This window comes from Mastacembelus armatus, chromosome 22 (genome assembly GCF_900324485.2).
Source record: "Mastacembelus armatus chromosome 22, fMasArm1.2, whole genome shotgun sequence".
Lineage (NCBI taxonomy): Eukaryota > Metazoa > Chordata > Actinopteri > Synbranchiformes > Mastacembelidae > Mastacembelus > Mastacembelus armatus.
In genome coordinates, this window is record NC_046654.1 from 12881965 (window position 1) to 12893795 (window position 11831).

Here is an 11831-nt window from a genome sequence, read left to right on the forward strand (position 1 = left end):
AGAGGTTAATGAACATGTTGTTTTAGTTTGGGCCAAATATGCAAATGATATGACGTTTTTAAGCCGCTGCCAGCTTGCATTAAATATTAGAAGAAGAAAAATGGTGCGTTGCATTTAACTCGTAAATGCAATTATCCCTTCATAAAGCTGTGTCCCCAGGTTTAGAAACGTTTTGAATGAATAAAAGTCAAAATGCACATTATCTACTCTGGATGTTAATAAATGACAATACTATTTACAATATTTGACTCAAGTAAAGTAAAAGGTTGTGACAACAATCCCTTTGCTTTTTTTTAACTGCAACTTCGACATATCCGATATGTTTGAACGCATCATCAGATTATCTGTCAAAAAAAAAGCCTATAGCAGTGTTTGTAGTCACCTTACTGGTCCAAATTTAACGTTTAGTCGACGTCGTTTCTGATCGCTTCAGCGGGATATTCAACAGAAAGCTCTAGAAAATATTGTTATCTGCCTTTAGTCCAATGTAGGACCTGATGAACCCCGGAGCGCTATGGAGAGTAGGTTCTGTGTTTTGAACGACACTGAGGACCTCCAAACGCAAATTTCAAACACAGATTATCTCCACTGCGAAAGGTAAATTGACAGCAGCAGCTGCTGTTAATTTATGATGTTTTTACTTGTCTGTTCCCTGTGGGATAATTGTGCGTTACGTGGGTTGTTGTGTTATTGTTGGCTGACTTAACGTTAACGCTACGTGGGGTTGGTTGCGTAGTCTGTTTACGTGCGTGCAGCTGCCACAGTCTGAAAGTTTCCACTTCACATACCTCGGCGCTACAAACGTAAACCAGCCAAAGTTCGCCTACATTGAAAAGTCACTGCATGTTGGTGTATCTCCTCAGGTCGAAGACACTGTTTGAGGAAATACGTGCGTCTATTAGCAACAGTGATGACGAGGACCGCTCCTTCTGGAGGCCTGTGCTCCCTTGGGGCGGCGTGTTTACCATCAAAGCAGGGAGGAAAGCCCTGTCGTGCACCCCTCTGTACGTCAAAATCAACCTAAAAAACACATGTACCATTGATGGCTTCCTCATGATCCTCTATGTGATTCTGCGGGACAACCAGGGCTTTCCCAGGGAGCTGGCCCTCTTCCTCGGCAAGGAGTTTGTGGAGTATTTCCTCTACCTGATGGATTCTTGTGACTACACCACAGTGAAGATGCTGTGGATCTGGGACAGGATGTCTAAAAGACAGTACCGCTCACAGATCCACCAAGCAGCACTGGAGATCGACCTGTTCGGTAATGAACATGAGAACTTCACAGAAAACCTGGAGAACCTCATGTCTACCATGCAGGAGAGCCTGTGCACCAACTGGAGCTGTCCAGCCCGCTTCCAGGAGTTCACCAAGACTACTATCAACATCAGGTGTGCTGTCTGTCAGGTCCTGGGGCAGGGTTGCACCAAATGCTGCATTTGCTGCTATAAATCCTAAATAAATCAATGCACCTAGTGTAAATAGTACAGATTGTTCAGGCCGTCTCAAAAAGGGTAACCTAAGGTACATGCATCACTGTGTTCACCTGTGTCTGTGAAGGCATCATGTTTTCCTATCACAAGATAGGTCAAACCCTAATGAGTGGAGCTTTGTTGGATGGTTAACACAAGTTTCTACTTCTGATTTCACTCCAGCCCTCCTCACAAGCTGCCTCACAGAGACCCCATTCAGTCAGCGGTGGATGGGTTTTTCTGCCCTAAGTTGCTGCTCTGCTCAGAGCTTGGGTGAGACACAGTGAGGATGTTCGTCATCTTCTAATTCAGCTCAGTTTTTTTTTTTTGTTTGTTTTTTTTTTCAAACATCTTTAACTACATCATCATCTTTTGTTACAGATGCGATGGATTAAGGGAATTCTCTCAGAGGGTTTTCTGCCACGGACCGCCACCCTTTGTCATTCTCAACATGCAGCAGTGGAAGTCAGAAGAGCTGTCCTATGTTCCTTACCACCTGGCTCTCTGCCAGCACAGGTATGAATCTTTGCAGGCTGAAGGTACAATCACAAAAATTTCCGCTGCACTGACCCACAGTATTATAGCTTAGGCACAGGACCAGATTTCAAGCAATTAAGGAGAGATGTAAAGATAAGAGACAAATAAAAGGGAGGTCCAACAACAGGAACTAGCCATCTAATTAAAAAATGTCATTACTTATTTTTGGAAAATGTTTTAGTGTTTTTTTAGACCAAATAACCAAGAACTAGCATGTGATTGATTTTAATATACATCATGGTACAGGTATGGTGGGGTTCTTCTGAGTTCAAAGTAAACACATTGTCACAGTCACCAGCATAATCAATAGGAAACGTTCAAAAGAAGTTTGAGCTACTTAAATTAGAAAAACACATCTATGCAATACAATATAAAAGCAGCATGTTTCTTCACACCGGAGAATGAAGATATTACTCAAGGTTGGAGAGATAGCTAATTAAAGCTCAAGTCACTATAAACATGCTATGTTCAGGTCCATTGCTGCAGGTTTTGCACTAGAATGAAAAAGATTATTTTTCATCAGAATGAAGATTTTTTTTATTCTGTTTAAAATCAAGCACCCACTATGCTATTCATGCCACATGCCCGAAGGAAAATGTGTGTTGCTTGTACATTGACAATATGAACAAATGCTAAAATTCGTTTGTGCACAGGTACTTGCTAGAGGGCGCCACACTCTTCAACAAAGAGGAGCATCACTACTCTGCAGCCTTCCATATAGATGGGTGCTGGATGCACTATGATGGTCTGAGGAATGATAATCTGATCCTGTTAAACAAGCCCCCAGAGCTCCTGCTGCTGTCCTCTCTGGTCTACATCCGTGCCTCTGATAAGTGAAGCCATATTATCTCAAGTGGACATACAGATGATGAGCAGGGGTCACACCAAGCACAAAAGCATTACTCCACCTCTCCTTTTATTATTTTTGGCATGACACCATGGACTGCATCACATACAGTGTAATCATGTTTTTCAGCTTATCACATCATTAAGAGTTTTAATTAATTCCTATCATGTGCTCCCTGTGAGAGTTCTGTATGACATATGCTTCAATTCTCCTGATTGCTTGCAGAAAGCTTACTGTGCAAAAGGAAAATGACTTCTTGTTTGGGCATGCTTGGAATCCAAGAATATGATGGACTATAATAGTTCTCAGTTGATATGCATACAATTAACAGTGCAATATGCATATAGTGTGCATTACCTGCCACACAGCAGAAAGTGATGTGATGCTAGAACTGGTTGGAAAAAATGTTTTTTAAATAGATTACAATGTGAGGGTGTGTTTTCTATTGAGGACCCTAGTTCAGGAGATGTCATTGAGTATATACCATTTCCACTGTATTTTCAGGTTTACAGTTTTACTAGTGTGTGTTTCGCCCTCTCACCCTCTCCTGAAATTAATCTGGTGCTTTTTATATTTACACTGTGTTCTAAGGATAAGAATCAACTTTAAAAAAAGGCCAAGTTTCATGTCATTCAAGGTTAACGTCTTGATTTTAAGAGGCGTTTAAGGTGAAGGCAAACGTTTAATAGCGGGAGCGCATGTTGAAGTACAAAGTTCTTATGTTTTATAAATGTTGAGGTAGTCTGACATGTCTTTTCTGACACTACAAGCTTAAATAAGCTGTTCAAGCATTTTAACACACAAGCTCAGCACATGCTGCAGCCCTGCTAACACATATGTCAATTTACACAATCATAATCTTTTATAACCTAAATGAATTACTGGTATCATACAGTGCCTCAACCCATTTGTGAAAGTGAATTGTGTTGAGCTGAAATCCTTAAGATTAGGTTTCAGTGGCAGTTTTTCTATGCTGATATTGTCTCTAAGATGAAAATATAATCATTTTGAAGTACATGTGTATTGACTCGTTTTGTTGCTTGTACGCACAGCATGTAGGTATAACAAGAAACCACATCAGAGCAGACAGTACCTTTTAAGGCAGGCATTTATTTTAAACTGGGTACAACTGCATCACACAAACTGACTAAAATGTATGTAAAATGTGTTCAATCAAAAACATGATGAAATGTGAAAAGCTACGGTTTCTACACCTAGGGTTATCTTGTACTTCCAGTATTAATCCACAGGATATAAAAATTCAAGATCATCACCTTACTCCAGACACACAATGGGAAATGTAAAAGAAGCAGAGTGGTCATTTGGCTAACATTGACATCAGTTTCAAAGGATTTTACTTTCATACACAAACAGAGTGGCAGACCAGGCATCAGTCATCCTTCTGCTTTCCTTGAACAAGCACTTTGGTGAGTGGTGGCAAAGACATGACATTGGTTAGGCCATAATAAAATGTGTCTAGACTATTTCAACATCCCTTCTTTTTGCAGATTCACGTTTGCAGATTTCATCAGCCTCTCTCTGAAATCCACTACACTAGTAGTAAGTATACACCTCAGTAATCATGACAGCGTACATAACATGGATGCTAGAAGAATCATGGCAGCAGCACATAATTACGCCTGCGTGATTTGTGCTATGGCTGTAAAGTGACTAACAAAATCTATTACAAAAGATCAAACAAATCAGGTTACCAAAGAAACAATACAAATTATAAATACAAAAAACTCATTCACATCTTTCTAAATTAATATACATATTTGCAGAATTTGAAAAATGGGCTGCTTATTAATTTCACCTTCTAAATAAACCAACCAAAAAAAAAAAAAAAATGTTTTAATGTAATGCATTAATGTTTTCCTCTAACACATCAAGTTTAGTGTACAAGGGCAAAGTAGAATAGCTCATTTTGTTTAGTGTTTACAATATTTGTAAGTGGTGAAAAATGACAATTGTTTCAAGGTGAATCTATCTATGAGCAATCCATTTGAACCAGCCTAAATAAACACATGCCTTGTACAAATGAACCAGGATGCACAACAAAACGACGACACACAATACGTCTGGTTGGATGAGACAAATTCAGGGGTACCATTGGATGTTTCATTAGACATCCACATTAACAGCCAACAGTGTGGATCAACAAACATGCCATGTGGGGTTTTGTTACAGCAATATGAGATGCCTTGGCTTTTTAATGAGACAAACACAAAATGTATTCAATCAACAGACAGAACAGCAGTCTTATTGCATTATCTAAATGCCATTAGCCTAAATTAAAAAATGTACAAATTACATATGTATTAAATTGTTTGGTAAGTGCAATGCAGAGCTTGGTTAAAATGTGTAAACATCAGTGCACAAAGCAACTCAAACTAGACTTGAACATGAACAGTGACTCCACAGCAGCCTTCCCTAGTCTAGTGCCCCCTCTATTGCTGTGCATTGCTTGACTCAGTTGAGCCCAAGGTAGCAAAGAGTGTCAGCCTGGAGCCAAACACACCCAGGGGGGAGCACTCTATGTCTGCAAGTCTCGCTGACAGTGGCAATTTGGCCTGAGTTGGCTAGCACAGCCCTTGGTTCTTCATCATCTATCCCCATGTAACATGAATGTAATGCTTCAGCAATAATGACGCCATGTTTTGATTCTGGCACAGAAGGGAAGCTGTTTCTAGCACAAGGGTTTGCACAGATGCCTGTCCCAAATAAATGGGCCATGTTTTGGCACTTCCCATGAAACCCGTGAACAGATTACCTCAAATCTGAACTTGCAAGCAAGAGCAGGTGTCAGTCCCAATGATAGGCATAAAGTCTTGTTCATAGCTAAGAATGACATTAGACCCTGTGGCCAATGTTAGGGAACAAGTATGTTGACAAAATATTTTAAATAATTATAGTAAAGGGAAAGTTGAACCAAAGTGCCAATTTATTATTATTTTTTGTTTACTTTTAGGAAATTAAATTAGGGAGGACAGATGTTCGTGGTTGTTCCTTTTGAGAAGGACTTTTTTTTTTATTGCATGCTTAGGGACCATTTTTAGTTCATGGATTTTAACACACAGAAATCAAAATTAACATCTTACACTGTAATTTAGCAGGCTGAACAAAAAGTGATATAACTGTGTGAGGCAACACAGACAAACTGCTGAATCCTGAATCCTAAATATAGCACCAGTTGGTATTGTATACAGACCAAAGGGTGAGAAGAGGGCCAAGGTTCATTTCAAATGGTTTGAAGAGCAGTGAGCGCATGACCCGACCTTAGGAAGATGTGACGGAAGCCAGAACATGGGGATTTTTTTTAAATGGCTCCCAGGATGAAGCAGAGACTAGCGGCCAACACTCTCAGGAGAATTCTCCGTTCACCACTACGTTGACCCTTGGAACTGAACAACACACACATCCTCGCACACACTAGTGACCCAGTGCAGAAAAACATTTACAGGCAATGCACTAGAGGATATATTCATATCTATATATTTCACTAAGACTATTTACAGGAGAGAAAAAGGCAGCCCTTTCTGAGAAAGTATAAAGATTCCAACTTTTCTCTTCTTTGTGAAGCACTGATTTTGAAGCAGAACTCCTCTGTTGCTGAGCCTGAGCATCAGTTCTGCACACAAACACGTAACAAAACAAAACTCTTTATCTGACATGCACATACCCCTCGAGCATACACACAGACACACTACATGGCCAACAACCACATATTCACACAAATACACAAGCAAACTGCAGTTTCTACAAAATTTGAACATGTGGTTCTGGTTGCAGCAGGAAAATGAGGGAAAAGTGTTAAACGATGAATGGCATGAAGGAAACAAAGTCCTCTAACATAACAAGCTTTCTCCCACAGTCCTCTGGAAAATGGCTGAGTCTTCACTGTGGTCCAGCAGCAGTAGAGCGGTCACCTTCTCAGGCCCATGACAAAAGCTGTCCAATAATTTTTCCTTTCTTATCTGAACAAATTCGTACCTCTTCTTCAGCTCTGTAAGCCACGCTTGCCGACCCGCTCTAAGCCAGCCAGCTAGCCCAGCACATCCATCGAGCACGTTTATTTCCTCCGGTGTTCATGTCATGTACAGCGCTCCTCTGCACCTTGAGGATGAATGTGGGGAAGGAGAAGGAGACAACAAAAAAGAAAAGTCTTTGTGTCTAAATTCTCTTAATGAGTCCTAGCTGGCTGGGCCATGGGTCAAAGGGCAGTCAGACCAAAGTTACAACGGCAATACATCATGCCACTTGAGTCCAACCAGCTGTCTGAGATAGGGTCGTAGCGCTGGACAGTGTTCAGGTAGGATGACCCAGAGTGACCTCCCACCACATAGAGGTAGTTGTCCACAATAGCAGAGCCCACACCTGTGAGGCAAAGACAACAGTCACATGTGGTCAATCAGAGGCTTTGATGTCCATTATCTGGATGCAATCATCACAGTATCTTCACATTGATCCTACCAAGCAACGTACAAACACAGGGTTTCATCAAAATCACACATTTAACAAGGATAAAAGAAACTCACCAGTGCGTGGTTCGTTCATGGGCCGACAGGCTGTCCATTGGTTCTGGTGGGGGTCATACCTTTCAATGCTAGACAGATGTGACACACCGTTGTGTCCGCCCACCACAAATATGAAACCGAGCATGACGCCTACTCCGAAGTTGATCCTCTTATCTGCCATGGGGGCTACCATTTCCCAGGCATCCTTGCTGGGGTCATAACGCTCCACACTGCAGAGCAGAAATAGCTGTGTTAACAAAAGGGGTCTTAAGAACATTAAGCAGAAGTGGTAGCTGGCTATGCAGCTAGTTTTGTGCCTCGATTTGGAAGCATCTATTGGTGAAACCTTTCTAGAAGCACTCTGAATAATTGCCAAGTTTCCTGCCTATCTAGCACCTACAGCATATTCAGAAAGTATTCAGATCCCCTTCACTTTTTTCAATGTTATGTTGCAGTCTGATACTACATTGCTTCATTTTTTTCCTCTCAATCTACACCCAGTGCCACACAATGACAAGGTGAAAAGAGAATTTTAGGAATGTTTGTAAGTTTATTAAAAAAAAAAGAAAAAAAAAAAAAAAAAAAAGGAAAAACTGAAATATCACATTTACATAAATATTCAGACCCCTTGCAATAACCTGAAAATTAGCTCAGGCGCCTTCAAAAGCGAAGGGGGTCTGAATGCATTTTATCTTTAATTTCAAAACACACCAATAAAGGGTTTTCAGACAATCCTGCTTACTGCTTTACCACATGCCAAAAAAAACAAACAAACCATACCATAAAAGGACACATACATTCAGTGACATTACAATACAACTTGTAATAAGGCCAAACACACTGGTGAATTACAGCATTTGACCAGAGTCAAATGAACCTCCTGACAGTCAGCAGGGGCAATCGGGGATTGTTTTGCTGTATGCAAGGACATAAGCCACTGGGGAAAGTTTAAAACAACAAAAAAAAGTCCCCAAAGATACTTTGTCCAAACACATTTTCCTAAGGGATTTTGAGAGTCAAGGAAACAAGCAATAGACGGTGCTCTCTAGAGATCTGACAGCAACAACTGAGGTCTAACCAGCAGCACACAATCAGGCACTCTCTCAATAAAACTTCAGCAACCACTCGTCCTGATTCCTCTTCACACATTAATTGCCCCCATGGCCATTTTCTCAGCAACACTTGACATCCTTCACTTGATTGCCAGTTCTATTAAAAAAAAAAAAAAAAAAACTAACAAGACCTTGAGACAGCCAGGTTTGGAGGTCTGCAAGCAGGACAGGGTTCTCACAGGAAAGACTGCAGCTCGACCTTATGTTACCAATGTCAAACGTAGGAACAAAGAACATTGAACATTTTGATCCTGAACAACAAAGTGATTAACCTTTATCCATTAAACATGCTGCAAATGTACAAGGTATGCACGATGGTCCTATTCACATTACACAAACGAACAGCTGCCTTTGAGGACATTGATTAAGGTAATGCATTATCTAGCCCTTCAACCATCACAACGAATTGCCTAACCCCAATCTAAATGCAATATTAAAGCCCTCAAATAGCTCTTAGAACCCATGTCAAAGGGAAAACAGGCCAAAACGTCCTCACTCATTGTATAAAACACAAATCTTTGGTTGTGTTTAAATGTGCTTTATCAATAATTTGATTTAAAACTGGCTCACACATGCAGAAGGTTTGATCAGATTCTTGCTTTCATACAGTTCATTAGAATGTAAGACATGTTACTCCATATTATTTATTCTTACTGTTTAACAGTGCATGTGTGAGCATGTGTGTATAAAAACATACTTGCAAGTTACATGCATTTTAACAGGTAAAGTATAGCTATTTTCTTTCTCATTACCTGTTCATATGGGCCGGGCCATAGCCTCCAATAGCATACACCATGCCATCCAGCACAGCTGTGGCAAAGCAGCTACGGGATTTTGTCATGGGTGCCACAGGCTGCCATTCCTTCAACTTGGGGACGTATTTCTCCACCGACTGGAGGTAGTATTGGCCATCATAGCCCCCAAGAGCATACAGCTCTCCAGCTAGGACCACCACTCCGAGAGTGCTGCGGCACTCAGCCATACGCTCCACTGAGGACCAGGTGTTGCTTTCAGGATCCCAGCTCTCCACTGTGCTCTCGTGTCTCCGGTAGCTAATGCCTTGTCTCATGTGCGTGGCGATGCCTCCCACCACATACACCTTGTGGTCCAGCACAGCCACTCCAAACTCATATCGGGGCACACTGAGAGGGGCCAGTCCTATCCATGAATCTGTCTGAGGGAAATACATTTCCATGCTGCAGGAGAAAGACAGACATCATTCAATAAATTATTTTTAATATAGGGGATAGATAATATAGCAGTTTTAATAGTGCATACAAGTATTACCAAGACATTAACATTACCTTTCCAATGTGGCAAACAGTCCAGCCTTGCCTCCTACTGCAAGAAGCACCTTTGGTGCACACCTGGGCCGTGCGGACAGTACAGTCTGATAGGAAAGCCGATGCTCAGGCATAAAATGATATTTGAGGGCCTCATTGAGGAGATGCTTGCATGCATGGTCATCTCGTATAAGGTGGTTGGCTTCATATAAACGAGTAAGGAATTTGACGCTAAGGAGTGGAAGGCGAACACAGTGCAGCAGCTGAGCCAGATGTTGCTGTCTCTCAGTTACATCATATTTGATCCAAGATTCCAGGGCATAAAATACAGTCTCCTCTGTGACCACCTTAAGGCAATCATTGGACACAATTTCATCCAACTCGGCCCGTGTCAGTTCGAAAAACTCTTCTGTCTGACAAACTTCTTCAAAGTTCTCACAGATGAACTTAGTCGCAGCCAAGCACAGGTCATGACAGCCGTATGTCTCTGCAAAGCGGGAAATGCCTATACAGTTCCCAGCATCCAGCTGGCTCTCTAAAAAGGAGCAGCACTCCTTAAGTACTAACTTAACCTGAAGTAAGTTGGCAGCCGGTAGCAGAGATTCCACTGTTTCCTGGGAGATAAACACTGTGCCAGTGTAGGCATATTCAACAATGGCCTGGAAGACAAAGTGAAAGTGTCACAAACAAAAGCCATGTTACAGCTTTTAATCACTGTGGTTAATGTCTGCTGGCTCCAAACATACCTGCAAGGCAGCCTCATCAATGCACTGGAATTCCACCTCAGAAGTCTCCTTTTCTGACAGGTTACCCGTGAACATGGCCTTGAAGTAAGGGCTGATGCTGGCCAGCACTACTTTGTGAGCATGGATCTTAGCATCCCCCACACGCAGAACAATGTCACATAGTTCATGATCCTGCCGCAAGAGCTGGAGGCCTTGCAGCAGCTGCTCTGAGTGAGGCCGTGTCAGACTGGCAAACATATAGGACTGGTCCTGCTGGTCCATCTGAGAGTAGGAAAAGACAGATCAGTGCAGTCCTGACACTTTGTAAAGGCTACTGACTCAGTAAATTAACTGGCATCTAACTAATAATTATCAGGAACCACTGTAAATCCTAGATATCAAACCATTTTTATCTCATCTATGATGCTACAAGCCTGAAAAGTACCAACAGGCCTGTAACTAATGACGTAATTACAGCACACTTCAGAAACATGACTGGACGGTATGATGCATTCAGGGATCTTTGGAAGTTATAGTAATTTTTCCGACCCATTCTGTTAGCAGTCTACTGCCAGGCAGCTAAATAAGGATGATCCGAATGCTTAAAGGTAACCAATAGTACTGATCTGAACCATGCACATTTCAGGTTAAGCTCAACCCATCTCCCCCAAAGCTGTCCTGCATTTATACGTTATGACTTTCCGTCTCATTAACGTTAAGTGTTAGTTTATTGATTGGGGCCTGGGCTTGCTTTCTGAACGGAGGACATGGCCAGATCAAAACTCGCTAGCTGCTCTTAGCTTTGCAATCAGCAGACTGCTAATGCGCTAGCTAACACACTGTAAAACCCACCGACCGCTTGGCAGTTCACAGTTTTTCAGTATCATCGTGTTTACATTAACAACAGTATTCATGCCTCGGTCGTATTGTTCGACTCCAACAAACACACAGTGCCCCACGGTCTTTTATGGCATTGCAGTCAGCGCAGGTTAGCTGCTAAAAATAAACACGGTTACTGTGGCTAGCTGCATCATTGATTGATACACAGGAACATGGCTGACACATAAAAACGTGACGTTTATAGCGGGCTGTCAGATAACTTTTTACATCGGCAAACCAAGTAAAACAAACCTATACTCCGTCTGCTGTGCCGCTGTAATGGATGATTTTGCAGTGGCGGAGTTCAGCGACGGCGGCGACGACTGAGAACCCCGGGCGGCTATCAGGAAAACAACCTTATGCCAAGCTCGTCCCAAAGCTGCACAGATGAGCCCTTATAGCAGCGACGGCACAAAGCACTCCCACTTCCGCTGCTTTCAAAATAAAAGGCCGGTTACAGCT

General features: G+C 41.9%; 2 protein-coding genes across 4 annotated transcripts; one reads left to right on the plus strand and one right to left on the minus strand.

Moving 5' to 3' along the window:
• Positions 1–343: 343 nt before the first annotated feature.
• dorip1 (dopamine receptor interacting protein 1) lies at positions 344–3868 on the plus strand. Its single transcript, XM_026302414.1, has 5 exons — positions 344–597; positions 864–1388; positions 1653–1742; positions 1851–1985; positions 2660–3868. Exons 1-5 carry the CDS (start codon positions 515–517, stop codon positions 2841–2843), a joined length of 1017 nt encoding a protein of 338 aa, XP_026158199.1. The 5' UTR covers positions 344–514; the 3' UTR covers positions 2844–3868.
• Positions 3869–3943: 75 nt separating this feature from the next.
• klhl28 (kelch like family member 28) lies at positions 3944–11772 on the minus strand. Of its 3 annotated transcripts, none has more exons than XM_026302384.1 (6): positions 11622–11772; positions 10512–10772; positions 9787–10424; positions 9235–9678; positions 7392–7600; positions 3944–7230 (listed from the first exon to the last, which is right to left on the minus strand). In XM_026302384.1, exons 2-6 carry the CDS (start codon positions 10770–10772, stop codon positions 7067–7069), a joined length of 1716 nt encoding a protein of 571 aa, XP_026158169.1. In that variant the 5' UTR covers positions 11622–11772; the 3' UTR covers positions 3944–7066. The 3 variants fall into 3 exon arrangements, with proteins under 3 accessions (XP_026158169.1, XP_026158178.1, XP_026158187.1); XM_026302393.1 differs by having other exon boundaries at positions 11630–11702; XM_026302402.1 differs by lacking the exons at positions 3944–7230; positions 7392–7600 and adding an exon at positions 8279–8579.
• Between the last annotated feature and the right edge of the window lie 59 nt (positions 11773–11831).

Excerpts from the sequence above, each read along its gene's own strand:
- klhl28 (XM_026302384.1), bottom strand. The coding sequence starts at position 10,772 with ATGGACCAGCAGGACCAGTCCTATATGTTTGCCAGTCTGACACGGCCT. Across the intron at positions 9,679-9,786 it reads CTGTTTGCCACATTGGAAAG|CATGGAAATGTATTTCCCTC; the intron begins GTAATGTTAATG and ends TTTCTCCTGCAG. Across the intron at positions 7,601-9,234 it reads GGCCCGGCCCATATGAACAG|TGTGGAGCGTTATGACCCCA; the intron begins GTAATGAGAAAG and ends TCTGCTCTGCAG.
- dorip1 (XM_026302414.1), top strand. The coding sequence starts at position 515 with ATGGAGAGTAGGTTCTGTGTTTTGAACGACACTGAGGACCTCCAAACG. Across the intron at positions 1,743-1,850 it reads CTGCTCTGCTCAGAGCTTGG|ATGCGATGGATTAAGGGAAT; the intron begins GTGAGACACAGT and ends CTTTTGTTACAG. Across the intron at positions 1,986-2,659 it reads CTGGCTCTCTGCCAGCACAG|GTACTTGCTAGAGGGCGCCA; the intron begins GTATGAATCTTT and ends GTTTGTGCACAG.